Here is a 20293-nt window from a genome sequence, read left to right as displayed (position 1 = left end):
CATATAGATTGGTTTTGGTAGGATTGTTATTTTCACAATATCAAGTCTTCCTATCCATGAACAGGGAACATTTCCCCTTTTATTTAGGTCTTTCTTCGTGTCTTTCAGAAGTGTTCTATAGTTTTCTTTGTACAGGTCTTGTGTGACTCTAGTTAGGTTCACTCTCAAGTATCTCAATTTGTAGTTGGCTATTGTAAATGGTATTGCTTTCTTAGTTTCCTTCTCTGAGTTTTCTTTGTTATTGCAGAGGAATCCCACTGATTGTTGGATACTGATCTTGTATTCTGCCACTCCACTAAATTGGTCTACTAGCTCTAACAGTATTTTAATTGACTCCTTGGGGTTTTCTGTGGGCACTATCATCTGCATATAGTGACAGTTTAACCATCTCTTTCTGATCTGGATGCCTTTTATTTCCTTCTTGTGTCATATTGTCCTAGAAAGTACTTCCCATACAACACTGAATAGAAGTGGTGACAGTGGGCATCCTTGTCTGGTCCCTGTTTGCAAAGAAAATGCGTTCAGTCTTTCTCCTTTGAGAATGATATTGGCTCTTGGACTTGCATATATTCTTTTCTATTCCAATACCATTTTTTTAAAAGTTGCACTCTTTAGGCAAGATTAGGGACAGCATATTAGGTAGGAGCACAATTAATTACCAATTATGCTGAAATAACAAGTGATTTGTTACATCTAAAACATCTTCTGAGCAAGTCTTAAGTACCTCTTTCTGCCTCTCTTCTTCACTAACTAGGTTTGAAAAGTGACTGAAATACTAAGATTGGCTTTAGAAATGAAAACAGACCATGACTGAGCACTGAAATGTCAGGTAACACTGATTTCTTCCAAGGAAGAGATAAACCTGGAATAAGCAGCAAGAAAAAATTAAGTGCTAGTGTAAATGATTAAGGGGCTTTGGTGGCCTAGTGGTAAGAAACTGCACTGCAATAATGAAGGTGCAGGGTTCAAATCCACCAGCTGCCCTCAAAAGAGAAATGGACAATCTCCTCATATGATTAAATTGAGTCTAAAAACTCAATGGAGGGTCAGTTATTGTTTGGTTCTGACTTGATGGCACACAAGAATAACAATGTAAATGATTAAGGATGCAAAAGAAATTACTTGTAACCACATGGCAAATATTAATAGCACATTTATAGGAAGCAGGTCTAAATCAGATCGAAGTTTTTCAGAATAGGCTATTATTCACAGTCCTGAATTTAGGTACCGTTTAAAGCATTTATATAGAAACAGATTTCCCATTATCAAATGCTCACTAATTAAAATATAATAATTATCAATACTTCACATTTTACTATTATAACATACAATGTTGCTAACAGCCTTTACAAGTAAATAAAAAAATTGTTCTAAAAGCCTTACATTCATCACAATAACTATTTCCACAGCACGGTATGAGAACTGCGTCAGTCGTAATATCTTTGCAGATAAGACACAACAGTTCATCTGGAATGGGATCATCTTCTGAAGAAGAAGAAGATGGTTCCTCTGGTAAGAAGGGTGGTTTTTCTTTCTTTCCAATTGCATATGCTTCTCTGCAAAAGAAGGTTTTAGCATAGTGAAGACACAGCTACTTTCAAGACATGTTACATGTTATATTATACTGTAATGGGAACAAACATATAATCAGTGGAATGCCCAATTAGTTCAGACAAGCATACCTTCTAAAATAAGGGCGAAATTATGATCATCCCTTTTCCCCACCACAAATAATAAAAGACAGTAAATAAAACTTAAAACATCAAGGGAGGCAGGGAGGAAGACACTCAAAGGGATCTTAAAATCATCAAACTGAGCATCAGAAAGATAAAGCAACATGCTCAATGTTAGTTATATTTTAAGTGACAAGTGAGAAAGGATTAGAACTGATGAGAGCACCCTAATCACAATTTTCTCTATCCCACCATCTTCCTTGGTGAATTAAAAAACCCCAACAAAACCCTCCACATTTCAACAGTTCCCAAAACATGTGACAATACTTAACTGAATGCTATTATCATCATAGCCATTAAGTCAATTCTGACTAATAGCTGACCCTCCACTGGGTTTCCAAGGCTGTAAATCACAAGGGAGGAGACTGCCCATCCTTCTCCCTTAGAGTAAACCACTAGAGAAGTGTGGCCTTTAGGTTGGCAGCACCACTCTATGTACTACGCCACCAGAGCTCTCAATATCATGAGAAACTACAGTTGGCACTGATACTTTGGACAATTAAAGAAAGACTGCTCCAAAAGAAATAAAGAATTTATAAATAACAGCAAGTCTTCAGTAGTTTACTTATTATTAGTGTTTCATTGACATTAATCTATTTATAGTCCATTAAAAAAATATCAAGGACTTAAATGACTAGAATGTGTTACAAAAACATAAGTAACACCTCATTAGACATTCCTATTTGGTCTTTTGTAGAAACGCTGTTTTGAAGAAATGTTAATGAAATTTATTTTAAAATGTCACCACCAAGGAAAAAAGCTATTCTCAGATTTATCACCACTGCTTCCAAATCCACCCCCTTCCTTCCATAAACTGGCAAATTTTCTAATATCATTTAGGAACAGAGTGTGTTTATCTAAATGCTGAAAAATGAAAGAATTTCAGCTGACAGAGTAGGGTACCTTAGGTGTGTTATTTGTGTTGCAGCTGCTCCATAGACATCACCACGATTCCAGAAATAAGTATCAATTTGCTTATGCCCCACTGTTCCCAATTTGTGAAAGAGGAGTCTCCCACTGCCCAAAAGAGAGAAAAGGGGGGGGAAAAAAAAAGAGGAGAACAGAGGATAGAAAAAGAAACAGAAGAAGAGTCTGAGTTGCTTATCAGTGGTGTTAGTGGAGAGGGTGAAAGTTTCATTTAAAATATTTGGGCTCCCATCTTTCCCCAGTATTTGCTGTGTTGTTTGGCACAAATGGGTTTTTCATTTCAGCATTCAAAGGCAATGAAGTTCATTATTAGTTAGGGTTCACAGGTGATGTTAATTCTTTCAACATTAAATATTCCAACATCCAAGTATTTTTAAAATACTTTCCGATAATACAGATGAAGCAATTGGCTCGTAAATAAATGTGTCTGCAAAAAATAATCAATTTAAACCTAACATTGTTTAGAAGCATCTATGAAATGTTTCATTTTAAAACAGCATAACAACAGACTGCTGCAACATGAATCACAAAAACACAGCATGATGATCAATTAAAAAAAAAGCAGATGTGGTGAAGTTGAGAAAGTGAGCGGGTTGGGAGTTTAGAAAAACATTAGTTCTTATCTGTAAATTGAAACACTGCATTTATTGAAATCATACTTGAGCAACACTAAAACTTTCCAGTATCATTCCAAAGCTTAGTTATTTCATCATTCTCTACATGCTTACAATGCTCCCTATTAAAATTTGTAGGATGGAGCTGAGAAATGTGTTTTTATATATAGTCTTGTCACCAAAAATTTCTCACATTGAAGTTTCTCAAAGTATACCCTGAGGAGCCTCTAACTTCAAAATTTCTTGGAAGACTTGTTAAAAAAAAAAACACACAACAGCATTAAGGTCTTCTCACAAAATTACCAACTGCAAGATTCTTATAATGTTACAAAACTAAAGCCCAAAGAAACAGTTACTAGTTTGTTGTATGAAATCTTAACTATATATTAATATCAGCAGATAAAAGGGGAAGTTTATACTGCTAAGTTTTAAATTGTGCATTCCATTAAAATCTGTCTATAAAAATAAGAATCTTAAAAATAAGGATTAAGGTGTGTTATAAATATAGCTGATGTAATGTCTTATAAAAGAAATATTCCAGAATATTAAAGACTCACATGGTATCTTAGAAAAGACACCTAAATAGTTAATTTCTGTTTGGCACTTGCATTTGCCTCAAAGCCTCAGACAACTTTTTTCCTAAGTCTTTTCATTTTTCAAAATGATCATTAAGACACACCTTGTTCACTTACAAAAAACACAAATAGCATATATAGTAAGATTATGTGGGAGTATGTATGTGAATGAGGAAGAAAGTAGAGAATGACAGAAAAGAAAAAAAAAAATTGGAAGACTACAGGGAAGTGGCATTCATTGATAAAAATCCCCAAATCCATTTTAAATTTGCTTTAAATGGAGCAGACTGCAGCCTCTCACTCTTAACACAGAAATGTTAACATGTGGAAACGAATCATTTTTATAGACAAAGTTGCCAGAGTCCAAGCAGCATGTTACAAGTCCAAGGTTAGAACACTATACCCTGGGACTGATGTCATACTTAACCTGAACACTTACGCATCTATAGTTGGTATTGCATATTTTCCAGTGTTGGTAAGCATTGCACCTTTCATGTTAGGATCCTTCACTTCCATCATAAAACTTCTAGGAATTCCAGTGCTCTTCTTAATTCTAGGACCAGATTCAAAGTTCTTATCCTATTGTAGGGATGAACAGGAAAAGAGAGAAGAGGAAGTATTCTATTTGTAGTATTAGCTAACATTATGCAGTGCTAAGTGTTTCTATGTCTTATGTTTAATCTCATTTAATCCTCACAATGGCTATGTGAGAAAAACTTTCTTGTCCCCATTTCAGAGAAGAGGAAAAATAGGCTCAGACAACCAATCAACTTGTTCAAGATCTCACTCCTCAATTATTAAGTGGCACAGCAAGGATGGAGTCTAATAATTTGGCTCTAGAGGACACCTGACATTTCAAAAGGGGAGAAGTATTTACCAGGAAAAAAACCCCACAAGATGGCTAAGAATTTTAAGGGGGGGGGACCCCCACAGTAACTATGTTTACTTTGCACTTACCCCATTTGTTGGGCAATTCTTAATATAATGGCCAGGTTCACCACACCGGAAACAAGTGTAAGAAGGTGGTGGTGGTCCTAATGGTTTCTTCATGTAACTGAAAGAGGGGGGGAATCAGATATATGAATGAATACTAGAAGAAAAAAAAATAATCTTTTGACTGGGGGAGAATCTACCCCCAAATTCTCATTATTTGAAGTTAAATTATTTTATAAAGAATACAACTTACTTGACTGGGTCATATTCATGGCCAGATTGCGACATCATTGCTTTTATTTTATCTTCTTCAGAAGCATTGGCTTCAGCCAGATTGGCAGTCTGTTTAACAGGTAATTATTTGACATACACATTAGAAACACATTTAAGACCACACAGCCAAAGACAACACCACTCATCCCTCATCCTGTAAAGAGCAGTCAGTATCTAACTAGCCTTGCATAAATATTTACACGTATAACCTGGAACCTGGATGCTGGAAGCTCCTTACATCGTTACATGAGGTTTGGGTGTTGCAAGGCCGAGGAAGTAGCTCTGGAGGCACTCAAACCTTAGACCCTATTTGTTCCTTACAGTAAGATTTGCACCATGCTCTTCTTAGAGTTAAGGCATTACAATTAAGTCAGAAAAAAAACACTTGATTTTAAACCTTAAAAACAATTCAAGTGTCACAGATTAAGACCTTAATTTATCCTAAAAGCTTAAAGATTAGAATAAAATCATTGAACAGATTATGCTGCAGTAATTAGAAAGTCAGAGGTTATTTTGGTAATGGTGCCAGTTTCAAATTAAGGGCAAAGGATGCTTATTAAGCTTTCAAATTTTAAAACTTAACTTTCCAAGTAAGTTTTGTAGATTTTATCTGATATGTTGGCTGTAGTACTTTAAATATAAACAGGGTCTAAGGGAGTGATTCCTAGTAACCCCAAGCATCCAGCACTCTTATCAGTCATCCAATGGGTTTTACTTTTACATTCATTCACAAAACAAGGGAACAGTTTTAACATTTTATTGTAATTTTATATACAAAAAATGCTTAACATTAACAGAGCTTAAAACAACAAAACATTTACAGAAAGCTGGATTACAGATGCTTAAGAACTAATTTGTTTGAACCCAAACATTAATTTACAGTTAGAAAGAAAAAAAGAAAATCCCCCCAAAACTCCCCAACTCCTCCCTCCAAAGAAACAATGGTAGAATAGACTAAAACTCAAACATGGTCCTTTAAAATACATAAGAATAAACCCAGGAAACTATAAACTGCTAAAAAGGTTTTTTTCACTTTGCACGAAAATTTAAAATGATGGCTTTAGCTCACTTTATGCTTGATCAGTTTTAATGTTCAATTTTCCTGGACCAAAAGCTTACAGAACAGTATTTACTACTAACACACTTTTTTTGGAGGGATATACATTCTAGGGGGAAAGGGCACAACCTGGAACAAAGCCAAGGACAGGGACAGCACTAATGGAAAGCCCATCTTCTCAGCAACCTTGGTCACTAAATTTGGTTTCTCAGAGAAAAAGATTTTATAAAAAACTGGAAAACTTCCTTCTTGGCCTTCAAAAGAATCTGCCTATTCTACAGTATTTTTCTTTTTTTGAAAGATGGCATAATTTGCAAACTAAGCCTACTGATTAAAAATTCATCACTAGTGCTTTCCCAAATAAAATGTACAATTGTTAAGCAGAAAATGCAAGCAATCTTATTGTAAAACATGGCACATACAGTAATTTCAGGAGGTAACAATTTGCCCTTCTGCCAAACATACACATTAGTATATTCCTCTAAACAGCTGTATACACTTACACAATTCACATAGTCTGTGTTCAAACAAATTAGGTTGCTTAAAAAGTTTTCTAATGCAGACAGACTACAATGTTGATCAATGGGACCAACTGATATAATAATCACACAATCATCCATGTTAAGTTTTATTTTGGCTGCTTAAATAAAGTCCACATAAACTGCAGCCAAAACCAGGAGATTCCTCCAGAATTGAAGGCAAACTACTCTTTACAGTATAGTAACAATATGTACAGTGGCTTTGCAAAATAGATCTGCCCCCACCCCTCTTAAATGTGGTTCCACATATAAAAACAGTGTTAAAATTGTCAAGAATGAAGGAGTGAAAGCCCAGAATCCCTGTGAATGTTCATTGAAACTAATAAAATTTAATAATAATAATAAAAAAAAGAAGAATACATATATATATATATATATATACCTTTGTAAGCTGGGCCAGAGAAATAGATGCAGAAGAGTCATCAATCTGTTCACAAAAAATTAAACACACATTCAAGTTCCAACACTGAAAACATCTGAAAGTGATCAATTAGTCCCTAATGCCACTGTTTAAATAATGAGTTTATTTTCTTAGAACTTTTTTTAAAGAGTGCATTTTTTTGTGGTAAACTAGAAATGGGGCTCATCATTCTTCTCTATGTATTGCACACACAGTAACTAATAGTTGAGGGGAATCCAACTATAGAAAGAAAAATGAAGAAAAAAGTATACAGGAAATTTGTTCAGAAAATGCTAACTACTCTTATTTAGAGTCACATACCTCTGAGTGGTCTCTAAATTTGATAAGGCTCAAGACAATGTACTATGGAAGAAAGAATAAAAGAAGTCTAACTTTTCCACAATGCCACTTCTACAGCATATTTTAAAAAGCAGCTCTTTAGAAGCTCAGCAGTAACAACAGCTTCCATAGTTGTAATTTATTTTTAGCATGTGCTCATCAGTCTGAACAGTCCGTTTATCATTCTCCTATACAAAGAGTTGACAAACAGCTCCTTGACAAAGAAACCTTCACTTTTTCAGGGAAAAGATGTTAAAGCAAAAATAGGAAATCAAAAGGTATCCAGAGTTCTTCAAAGGTGAACAGAAGTATCACTTTTAATTAACTCTACTACAGGGGGAAAAAACCCAAATGGAGCCAGGTATTATGAGTCAAGGTATTACAGGGCTTTAAAAGGTATCAATCTGTTCATTAAAGCAAAATATATTTTAAAGTATAGTGCATTTTCAATTTTAAAACATAAGGTAATTAGAATTCTTATTTGACTCTTAGAATGGTATCATTATCAATTAAAGTGTGCACACACACACATATTTAGTATGTAACATTAGAAGTATGATTTCTCTACAATTGTACCAAATATATGATCAGCTTCCTATGTAGTAACTAGTCTGATTACGTCTAATGTTATAAGTTTCTCATGCTACTGATTAGAATATAGAATGTAGGAATGTGCCTGGATCAAAGGAAGCGAGGGAAAACCTGAAACCAAACCAACAAAACACCCAAAGAAAAGTGTTTTCATGAGTTATTTTGCATATATTCCAGAGAACTAAGAGTATTAAGAAAGTAAATCACATGAAGTCCCAACCAGAAATGTAACCATTTTTAATATCAAGTTCTCAGCACAATGCCAACATCATTGGATCTGAACAAATGTAAATTAATCAACGTTGGCTAAATTTAAATTTAAGCAACATTTTAAAATTTTGAAAGCTACTCTGATGGACTTTAATTCTGAGATTCTTATTTAGACAAAATTTCTTTGTCTCATGCTGAAGGACGGTTGAAAATCTTCACACTGCATTAAATCCCTATTTCTAGTAAATAACCACATAATCCAGCAGGGGGTTCTCACTCTTAGCTAGTTTTGGTGAAAATGTTCTTTCTTTAAAAAACTAATCTCAGTGGATAAATAGAGGGAGAGAGTATTTAAACATATTTTTTATCTGAAATAAACTCTGACCTACTCATTCTATTTTAGAAGACATTTTATACCAGAGATTATTTTAATTGTTCACAAGGACTGAGCCAACAGCTGTTAATTATCATCTGTACTGTTTATAACTAATGAAACAAATTACTAACATTTTAAAAGTCCAGTATCGTCTAGAAAATGAATACTGATGATATCAAAGAAGAGGGCGACCAGTTATTGTAACTGTTGCCACTGGGGAACTGTGGGGCAGGGAAAGTTGGGGGGGAGGTAAGACATTTTTTTGATAGTCCCAATCCATACACTTTAGATATGGGTATCTTTTTGATCTTTGGCTGGGCTTTCTTGAGGTTTCTTACATACAGCAAGAGTATAAGAAATGAGTGAGAAATGTTGACAAAGAATGGTTTTTAAAAAATTAAGATTTTATGCACAAAATATTAAAAATAGTGACTCTTTGCAGTTAACTAGTAAAGGTAGAAAAAAACTCACTATAGGAAAAAAGTAACCCCAGCGGTCAAAAAACCTGATCAGTGTACATTGCAGGAAATAACTCTACATCAATTTTAAATTACTCACTTCCTTGAATCAAAGAATTGGTATGGATGCTGGGAGCAAGGCTCTAAAATCTCTCATTGCAATTGTACTGGCTTAAATTAAGGGATCCTACAATGCATAATTCTGATGTTTAGTAGAAGGAAGAATTACCAGCTATGAAGTGTACAAACATGGAAGAATGACTATATAAAACAAGACCAGGCAGTTGAGAAAAAGCCATCCTTTACTGGTTTTGGCTGAAGTTTTAAAAAAATGAACAAACAATTAGAAAGAAAAATTTTACTTAGTGTCTCATTCTTGCTTTTTCTTTCAGTGTATGTGTAAAAGCCATATGATTAAGATAGGCACTAAACAGGCTTAGAAACGCCCAGTTTTGTGCATAGTCTCATTCTTAATGTCAGCAATTACCCTCCAAGCAAGTAAATGATGAGGATAAGTTATCTAATAACTCTATTCCAGATACTACTATCTCAAATTTAAGCCACTTTTAGAACATCAAAAGAAAAAAAAGAATAAATCTTATCTAAATAAGCTCAAAGCAAATCACTTCTTATAAATGTAATACAGACATGCCAGGGAACACACGAGGCTAAAAGAATGTTAACTTTATTTATGAACATGTGATTTGTGTTTATACACATGCTAATAAACAAAAAGTAAAGAACTGTTTTCAAGAAATAAAACTTCATCTGTAATAGTTAAAATACTATATAAAATGAACTTTATACAAAATAGGTTACATTAACTACTACAGTCACCAAGATAGTCAATCTATTTATGCTAGCATTTGGATACATAAAAATCAGTTTTAAACCAATCACCAGCAAAACAGAAACTTGAAACTTGGACAGTTTTTACAGCATTATGCTTAAAAAAAACCCCAAAAATAAAAATCCCAAACAAAAAACAAACAAAAAAAACCCCCACCGCTACCCCGAAAACCCATATGCCCCAAAAAAGGGGAGGGGGGAAAAACCAAACTGCAAACATTATGAGTTTTGATCACTCCATTTAGTTCCATGAGAACTAAAGGCTACACTTAGAGAAAAGTAGTCCAAAGTTCAGATATATGCTAAAGCAATGAATTAAGACCCAATGATCCCAGGTTAGTGAAATGCCTCATACACAATTAAAGATCAGTAGTGTTTTAAAAGGACGAAGTGAAACAAACAGCAATACCTTTGAATTCTAATTGAAGACTTGAGACATCTTGAATTACGTACAATACTGAGCCTTAGCAGTGAAATGTTTTGAGAACCATCAAATTTACAGAGCCCAATTACTATGAAGCTGTCTTCTAAACATATTTCACCCTATAACTTGGGAATGTTGCTACCTTTTAATTTAAGAAGTCAACATAAATATGGTGTCAGATTTAAGATTAATCTGTGATAACAAATACTAAGTTGTTACCCTGGTTATAAAGGAGCTTTGACAAGCTATGGCTTTCAACTGGTCTATAACTAATATGACCCTGTAATGTCTTATAAAAAGACCTTGTAATGTCTTATAAAAGGAAATGTTTTAATTTAGAGAGCTATGCAGACACATAGAAGTGGAATGTGTCTAATGTTTAAAAATACTAAAATCAATGAGACTTTTTAAAAAAATTTATTTTATTTCATTATTTTGTGTGTGTACCATCAAATCAGATCTGACTGGTACAGGAGATTGTTCCTTCTTCTCCAGCAGAGCATCTGGTGGATTCGAACCATGCATCTCTGAGATTGCAGTTGCAGCTTCTTGCCACTAGGCCACCAGAGCTCGCCAAGACATTTTTATATGCTTGTGGGGAACACCCAACTTTTGGTGTTTCATTTGATATTTATGGTATGATCAAGGACACTCAAAATTGTCAAATATAGCAAAACTAAATAACAAAGCTACATCAAAGGTCTCGGACAATTCTCTTCTTGATGTGTTTGAACCTCAAGAAAATACCAAATTTTAATGTAAGCTTCACATGTTGCTAATGCATCTTTTCAAAGCCATCAATCAGGCAGGAAAACAACAAAACAAACCAAAAAAACCCCCAAATTAAAACAAAAAGCCCGACTAACAAAAGCTAAGTGATACACGTGAAAATGGCAAAATATACACTCCAAACATTTTTTTTATTGCAAGAAACAAAAAGCACACAACAGCCTGTACATACATACAAAATACTAACTATAGACAGACAGATGTAGAACATGTTATCATGTTCATCAGTGTCAAACCTACATGATCTATAGAGGATTATACAGTAACTGTACAACACAGTGTCATACTGGGGAATGCTCCCATATTCGTATGAAACATTGTTGGGGGGGCACAAATTACCCATCTCTACAAAATAGATGTGCAAATTATGCCACATATATCCATTTTCAACTGAGCTGTTATCAAAATACACTTTCTTGACAACATGTATTATGACTGGATGGATATTTAGTTCTAAAAATATTTACTTCACTGCTACATTATAAAGGTAAAAGTAATGTGTAGAAAAAGTGTGAGATTGTGTTTTTACATACTGATTTTGACGTTCCCATCACTGGTTCAGTTCGACTTCTAGAACACAAAAGAAACAACAAAAAAACTGACATCAAATATAAGCTGTTTTTTATGTACTTTTTGTGATAATATATCTTAAATATATCCATTTTTAGGAGTACATTCTCTGATACAAAGATTTAAAAATAGTTTCTAAACAAAGCATTTGGATTAACTTTACTATCTCTCAATTTAAGATGCACTTGTAAAATAAACAACAAAAACAACTCATACTAGGAGTTTCAGAAAAGTACTACAGAAGAGATTCTGTTAAGAAACTTTATGGTTTATTTCTAATAGACTAAAAAATTAAATATATATTGTGCCTCAAATTTTCAATAGGTCCAGATTAAATTTTTATACATCATATTTTCTTAAAACATCACCATAGTTGTTAATAGTTTTAAGATTTGGTCTTTGGAGAAACTGTTTCAAAATTTTCAAATCCAGAAAGATAGGCTGAGGGTTAATTTAATTTTTTAAAGAGTTCAAAATAGTGACTAAGGATTAAATATAAATTCTAACTTCTTGAAAAAAGCAACACACAATCTGACAATTCTACTTTAATGAGTTAAATGATTATAATAATTTAACAATTAAATTAAGAAATTGGACAGAAGTACACAGAAATAAAGCTAAAGTAGAAATGGCTTACAAAGTATAGCTGTTCCTATCAAGTGCCTTAGGGAACTCTGGTGGGTAAGAGCCTGCACTGCAATCCCAAAGATATGCTGTTCATATCCTCTTGGGGGGGGAGGGGCGACAACGACGGGATGGACAGACGGACAGAACGACTAACTCCTGTGCAATTTACTACCTCTGAAAGCCCATTACAGGGTCAGTCATGAGTCGGTTCCAACTTGATGGCACAACAAAAGCACCAAGTCACTAATATAAAATGATATGGTAAATGCTGCTCCACCTTACTGAGCCTTCAAGGGATTGTTTTAACCAATTAATTACCTTTTATAAGCCATTCATAGAAACAAAGAGGAGACACAATATAAGCAATGAATCAGCAGAATGTCCAACAAAAATGTTCCGCAAAAATCCGTGAAATGGTGGAAGAATAACTACAGCAATGTACTCTAAACATCTTTCATTCAAACGGATTTTGTTCCTGTGCATGGCAAATCAAGTTTTGATTTCTGGAGCTTTCCAGAATTTTTCCCTCCAAATATTTTTGATAGGGGCTTGGTTGAATTAAGGGATGCAGAATCTTTATCACTGCATCGCTAACTGTACAGCTTTTAAATGCTTAGTTAACACTATCCTGAAAGCAGTTATTAACATCTAAAGTTTATAAATTTGGAAATCTTGAACTAAAAAAGTCTAAGAGGCAACTTTATCTTATCACAATTCCAAGAATAGATTATTTTGCAGGTCTGGCAAGTTCCAAAATTTGTCAATGACCAAAACTAAACTTTAAAGTTACCTAATTTTACCACTTGTTAAACAATTTAGTCTTTTTCACTTATTAAGCAGGAGTGGCGCCCACTTCCATAATAGCTTGCCTCTGGAAACCCTATGAACCTGGACAAAGGACAAAAGTTATACAGGTGTCCAGGACTTTCGTTCATAGAGTCCCTAAGAGTCGCTATGACTCAAGGGCACTTAACAACAACAACAACAACAACAACGTATCATTATGATGTTTTTCTTGTTGTATACTACTGACTAGAATCCAACTGGCAAAGGAGATTGCTCCTCCTTTTCCAGTGGAGCATCTGGTGGATTTGAACCATGCACCTTCAGAATTGCAGCACAGCTTCTTGCCACTAGGTCAAGAGCTCCCTTCTAGTATCATTATTAAAAGGGAAAGAAGGAAATAAGGATCTAAAGGACATAATAACATTAAGTTAAACTCATGCCCTTTGGTAAATCTTAAACTGAAAAGTTGCTGCTCTCATGCCAATGATATTCTGGGCATTCACCACATGCCACTGTTCACTGAATCCTTATAAGGTTAAGCAGTCATGTCCTTAATATTTTGAGTAAAGCTGAGGTACAGAGGCTTTTGGTAACTTCACAGTTGGTATAAAGCAATAAAGGGAGTCAAATCTAAGCCTGATTTCATAGTGTATGTTCTTAAATCCTGCTTAACCTCCAAGTCAAAGTTTCTTTAGGGATATGGAGTAAATGTTAAGCATCACTGAAAAATTTTCTTATTATTTTTAAACTTACTGTGCTTTCGATAAAAACATTTATACAACACATCAATGACTACTCTCTTTTTTAAAATAATTTTATTTATTTATTCATTCATTCATTCATTCATTCTTTTTATGTGTATACCAACAAATTGGATCTGACTGGTATAGGAGGCGATTGTTCCTCCTTCTTCAGCAGAGCATCTGGTGGATTCGAACCGTGCACCTCTGGAATTGCAGTGCAGCTTCCTGCCACCAGGCCACCAGAGCTCGCTGACTACTCTCTTTTTTAAAGAGATTCTCTAAAGATACTTAAAATACTTATTTTGGGCAAAAATAGTTAAGAAAAAAAGAAAATGTGTATAGGCCAAGTAAAAAACCAAAGTGAAATATAAGAATATTTTACTTTCTGACTATCATTTTCTTGTCCCTGTTAATTACTGTCTATAAAGAGAAAAAATTTCTAATAATGTAAATTTAAAAGTTAAAATCACCAAAATATGTCACAGCTGAGAAGATATACTCACAAAAGATAATGAGCTGTTTTAAAATGTACCTTTTCTCACAAAATAAAATGATTTCTGAACTACTTTAATAATACATTTTTAAAAATTTGTTTTGTATATTTTATTAATTTTAATTAAAGTTTACAGAGACTTAGGGTTTCCAGTCATTCATTGTTGCACTTTTTCCCCTACCCACCCCTGCCCCCTTAATTCACTTTTCTCCTTGAAAAGTAAAACTCTTTCACTGTTATGCAATCCCTCCCAAGTCCACTCCACTGTGCAGCCTTCATTAATCTATGTAACTTTTACACACACTTACATAACATATGTCTTGCTTGTAGATTTAACACCACCGATAGGAATTCTTCTCACAATCACAGATGAATTCTTGGGAATTAGAGCATTATCATCAGTATATTCTGTAAATTAAAAGATAAAACTGTTTAATTTCTGTTTGGGTCACAGTCTCCAAGAATACAAATTTTTAATCAAGCAGAAATTTTATGGACATAGACTTAAAGATAAAAATGCATTAACAACTTCATCTTCCTGGCATCTAGGATTAATGTCGGAACAAATATTCAAAGCTATATTAGGAGGCTATCTTTCAAAAGACGCTAGCTGGCACCAGTAGGTACTTGGCTCCGACATCACCTTTGGAGAATCCCAAATTTCAGAAATACTAAATAGTCCTGAAACTATAGTCCACCACGAATAGTCTCATTAAGATTTATATCATCAGAAACAACAGGGTCACTATGAGTTGGGTCAACTTAATGGCAATGAGAGTTTGAGGAGTCTTGGGTTATGCAGAAGATCTGAACTATGAGAAAATTGCATTATTTAAGTAAAGAAATTCTATCTCTCCTAGGCCCTAAACATTGGTTGAATGATCCTTGCTTTCATGGAGTATGTCACTGGGGAAGACAGACTACAAATTAATAACACATGAATATAGTTTGTAGTAAAATAATTAAAGGTGGGATATAATATTATAGATTCAAAGGAGCTCTCTATGAGGAATTAATGTTAAAAAATTATAGACTGAGAAGCCAGCCACACATGAGGGAAAAGCCCTAAAGAACAAGACAATGAAAGATTAACAAGAAAAACAGCTGGAAAGGTACAGATCATACAGTGATATATGGTTTCTAAGTGTAACAGGAAGTCACGGAAAGATTAGAAACCAAGTGGTGATGTGATCTGTAAAGGGTTACCTATGTGGAGAACAAGCCACACAGAAACCTGAGTACAAACAGGTGACCAATAAAGCAAAGTAGTCTATGTAAGAGATGACAGCCTGTGTTAGTACAGAGAAAACAGAATAATTTGAAGTAGATTCAATAGCCTTCTAAACATCATCAAGCCTTGTTATTTTTGTGTATATTATTAGAATTCTATATATAAACAAAATAAATGCTTAGTTTATTCCAAACAATAGTCTGTCTCTCACAGGGATTGAAAGTGATGCATGCCAGTACAAGACTATTCATTACTGTAGATATTAGATCTAAATTCCAAGCAAAAGTAGAGATTAAGAGAAACAAAGCTGAGAAGTACAGTGACTTTTTAAAGCTACTTCGGGAAACAATCAAAAAACCCCACCGAAACCAACTGTTCCTAAATCAATTTCAACTCAGAATAACCTTACAGGGTGAAGCCAAACTGCCCCATTGGGTTCCAAGGAAAGAAACGGTTTTATCTTTCTCCAGCAGAGGCTAGTGAGGTTAGACTAGCTAAGCCAAGTGTTTAATTACTAGACACAAAACTTGGAATTATAAACCTGACAGTAAATTTCCAATAATTCTCAAGGGTACTCAGAACAGCTATCAAAGATAACTTAATCTTATCAATATGGTCCTGAGCTACATACCAAGAGGTATCCTAACTAATGCCTGTCCTCATTCAACAGATGCTTTTACTAACCTTTTAAAATTACTGACCTTTTAAAATATTAATAATCTCCTAAACAGCTGTATTCTGAGCATATATAACCTTTGACTTAGCAAGTAACTTTCCAGCATCAAGGTGACTTCATTATCAATGCAAGTGTTGATCCAGAAGCATGAAGGGATAATAAGATAAAGAAGAAGAAAGAAATCCGAAAGATAACAAGGGATCATTTAAAAAAAAATGAGTCTTTTTAAAAAAGAGGAGGGGGAAGAAAGAAAAATTACTTTATTCATTTTTTTTTTTTACTTTATTAATTTTTTAAATCTCTCCAAGTAAGTACATTTAAAATACAGTTTATTTTGGGAAGGGGTGAGGTAGGAGTGGTGCACATAAAAAGTAAAAACAGAACAAGTTTTCTACATGTAATAAGACTATCTGGGATTCTAAAATGTGGTCTGGTAACAAGAATGAGTATAAAGAACATATAATTTTTGTTTCAGTGTAAGAAAGCCTTTGGGGTTCTACACATGGACAGAAGTCATGGTGGTTCAATAGGTGCTTGGCTCTTAACCACAGATTAGCAATTTAAACCCACCAGCAGATTTCTGGCATTGGGAAATATAGGGTGTTTGCTCTCCTCTAGGGTCTCTGAAGAGGCAGAACTGACTTGACAGCAATAGGTTTTTAAAAACATGGACAGACTCCCAAAATAGTAACAAATTTTCACAGAAATAGCCATTAGAGTATTATTTAAAATAATATTCTGCTTCTTCACCTAGTCAGTCTCTTAAATATGAATTTATAAACTTTTACCCTGTAAGAAATCATGAGGTGATTCCAAAATGAAGTGGCATTTTTTATGCCAGCTGTCTGGTGGCAACAGGTACTATTCCACGTTTCTTCCCTAATGAGGACTGCATAAAACATATTTTCTCTACCCCAGAGTCTTTTTCCTATTGTAATATTCAAACTATTTTTTTCCTCCAATAAAAGGAAATACATAGATATGAGAAAGCTGCAAGGTTAAGCGGTACCACATTTTATCACATAATTATATAGCCAAGACTAGAAAATAACACAAAGTCATAAAACATTTAAATGTGATGTACAGAAATTCCTTTGATTATAATGAAAGGCTTATAAAACTGTATTGAACTGTCGGGTGAAGAAAGCCTTCCCAGAAAGTATTATGTAACACTCCACCAAAGTACGGAATCTACATTCTAGTATATGCCTTAACATCTTTTAATAGTAACCTCATCTGTATTTCCTTTCCCTTTATTGACAAATACACTACCAAATTCCTTGCCATCAAAATGATTCCAAGACACAGTGAACCTTTAGAACACAGTAGAACTACCCCTTAGTGTTTTCAAGGCTTTCAAATCTTTACGTAGCATACTTTTCTCCCCTGGAGTAACACTGGTGGGTTAAAACTGGGCTTTTGGTTAACACCTTAATTTTTTTAATGACTGTGCCACTAGGATGCCTTTAATAATAACAGAAAAATTATTAGTATTTTACAAATAAAAGTCCATTAAGTCTTTGTTCTATGAAACACTAACTATAATACTTAAGGGATACTTTCAGTAGTCTTAAAAAAGAGTGTATTTTGTTAAGGTACCTCTTGAATATGTAAAAAACAAAATCCATTTATCCACTGTTTATGAATGCAAACAATGTTCCCACCTTTTAAGTACTACCACACCAATCATAATTACAAGTACCAAAGCTTCCTATGAAGTGTTCCTTTGGTATGGCATGCATTTTGTTTTTTTAAAAAAGTGAACGTGAGGGGAGAGGGTAGAATGAAGGCATACTGAGCAAATACTTATAGCAATTTTTTTTTTAAAAAAATGGAACGCTTCACAAATTTGCGCGTCATCCTTGTGCAGGAGCCATGCTAATCTTCTCTGTATCGTTCCAATTTTAGTATATGTGCTGCCGAAGCGAGCACTATAGCAATATTTTTAATCATAACATACTAGCACTGTAGTAATGCAACTAACGTATGGTTAGAAATGGAAAATTGCTCTACTCTATGACTAGATTTATTATTCTACTCACCATATAATTGGCCAGAGGTATAGGCCTTCCTATTAAAACTAAATGAACAATGTCAAACTTTAAAATCAAGTACAGCGGTGGTGAAACCAAGTTTCTCCTTAGAGGCAAGGATTTTGAAGCTCCATCTCATGTACTGTGGGTATGTGGCTACGGCGGACCAGTCCTTGGAGAGGGACATAATGCTTGGAAATAACTCCAATGATATGGACTGACACCTGTGATAATGGGGGTAGGTGTGTGTGTCAGAGTCAGTGAGACTGGCTCAGGACAGGCTTCAGGGCTGCTGTACAAGGGGCACTATGAGTTACAGGCAACCTGAAGGCACATAACACAATCAAAACGTCACTTTATTTCCTCTCATGCAAATTACTGGAACCTAAAGAAAACAACATCAGCATATGTGTACTGATGAATAGCAAGTGAAAAAAGTTCAAAACCGGTTTAAAAAGGTTATTAACACAGTTTCTTAAAAATTCACTGTTAAGTCCCTAGTATTGTACATCTAAAACGGGAGGAGAACTGCTAGCTGCCTCTCTGGCACTTGTGAATCCACCACCAACACCCAGGGAGAAAGATGGGCAATTTCAATCCCCTCCAGCGTGTGAGCCCATAGGGGTCGGGAGTCAGCTATGAAGTAGTTCCCAATGGCAATGAGCTCTGTTAAGATCAAAGTAGTCTGGCAACACTATAAAAAGAAAAAGAAAAAAAAAAACCCACCAAAAACCCAAAACATTAGCTTTTTGCAAAACTGCTTCATTTAGTGGTCATCAAAGAGTTCAACTACTTTAATTAACTGCATTAGCAATTCTTGCATGTACACACACAAAAAAATCTATCCTTTGAGGACACATCCCTTTTTAAAAACAATTCCAACCCTAAGGAGAGGCTAAAGACTAAATTCTAAAAATATAACCAAGTGAGGATTCCTTTCCCACAACACAGCTCTGATCCGCTTCACACCTCCTCCCCCCAAAAAAACAAGACGCGGGACCTGGATTTCGCCACCAAGCTCCACATCGCCGTCTGATCAAACCATATGAGCAAGTTTCTCTCCGACTACTTGACTCAACAAGCCCTGTATATGCTCTCCTCCCCATGGTGGTGATGGGATCCCATAAACTCACACGTCAAGCACCCCAAGAACCTAGGTAATTGGGTAAACCACCTTGCCCCAAGGCGGAGGGGTCAAAGGGCTTCTTTTTGGGGACTTGGCGGTGACAGATGACACCCAGGCCCGCGAAACGGCGAGAGGAAGGCAGAGCGCTGGCCGCCCAGCGATGGAACCCACAGGAGACGTCACGGCCGTGAGCCTCCTACCGGGCCTCTGCCAACCCGGGCGATCGGGACAGCTCTTACCTTCCTTCGTCTGTGCGTTGGTGATCTGCAGGTCGCAGTCGGCAGCCTTCAGCTTCTCTCTCCCCATAATCTGCTTCTTTAAGTCGCAGAGGGAGATGTGGAGCCCATCAAAGGTGACCGTGTCATAGTTGAGTTTAGAGGAAAATTTATAATGCACACAGGACATGGTGCCAAAGGGATGCCTAAGGTTCAGCGAGGAGACGTGGACACGCTCAATAAATGTATATTTATAAACGTTAAGAGCAGAAAAAAAAAAGCGAAAAAAAATATATGTATACACACAAGACACTCAAAAGACACCGAAGGACCCTGCGGCCTTAAATAACCCCCCACCAAAAGCAGGGGTTCGTGAGCACAATCATCCAGAACCCCCAAAACTCAGAATCATTTCATGTGGGAGGAGAAGGAGGCGGATGAGGGCGGGGCGGGGGGGGATGGCGGATCCGCCAACGGGCTCAATGTCACCCGGCCGGGTCCCCCTCGCTCATGCTAAAGGGCCGCAGGACGCGGGGACAGGCGGGTGGTGCAGTCCGTAGCGGTCAGTCCACACGTTACAAAGAGTCCGAGTGACGCCGGCGGGGGTCAGAGGTCCATGGCGCGTCCGCACCTCCCGGCGGGTCTCCTTTTCCGTGGATCTGACTGGGGTGACCAGGCCTCGGGAGAAGTTTGCGGGGAGAGGGCC

General features: G+C 35.6%; 1 protein-coding gene and 1 pseudogene across 1 annotated transcript; both read right to left on the bottom strand.

Moving 5' to 3' along the window:
- Window positions 1-5070, bottom strand: part of LOC102863638 — a 107401-nt pseudogene extending 102331 nt beyond the window's left edge.
- Window positions 5071-11199: 6129 nt separating this feature from the next.
- Window positions 11200-19959, bottom strand: LOC102859154 (E3 ubiquitin-protein ligase RBBP6-like). The gene is made up of 3 exons (XM_006902044.1): window positions 19612-19959; window positions 14615-14714; window positions 11200-11657 (listed from the first exon to the last, which is right to left on the bottom strand). Exons 1-3 carry the CDS (start codon window positions 19775-19777, stop codon window positions 11567-11569), a joined length of 357 nt encoding a protein of 118 aa, XP_006902106.1. The 5' UTR covers window positions 19778-19959; the 3' UTR covers window positions 11200-11566.
- Window positions 19960-20293: the final 334 nt, after the last annotated feature.

The sequence above is a fragment of the Elephantulus edwardii genome, unplaced genomic scaffold (assembly GCF_000299155.1).
Source record: "Elephantulus edwardii isolate Elephantulus edwardi_28Jun2011 unplaced genomic scaffold, EleEdw1.0 scaffold00361, whole genome shotgun sequence".
Classification (NCBI taxonomy): Eukaryota; Metazoa; Chordata; class Mammalia; order Macroscelidea; family Macroscelididae; genus Elephantulus; species Elephantulus edwardii.
This window is presented reverse-complemented; position numbering and strand designations above follow the sequence as displayed.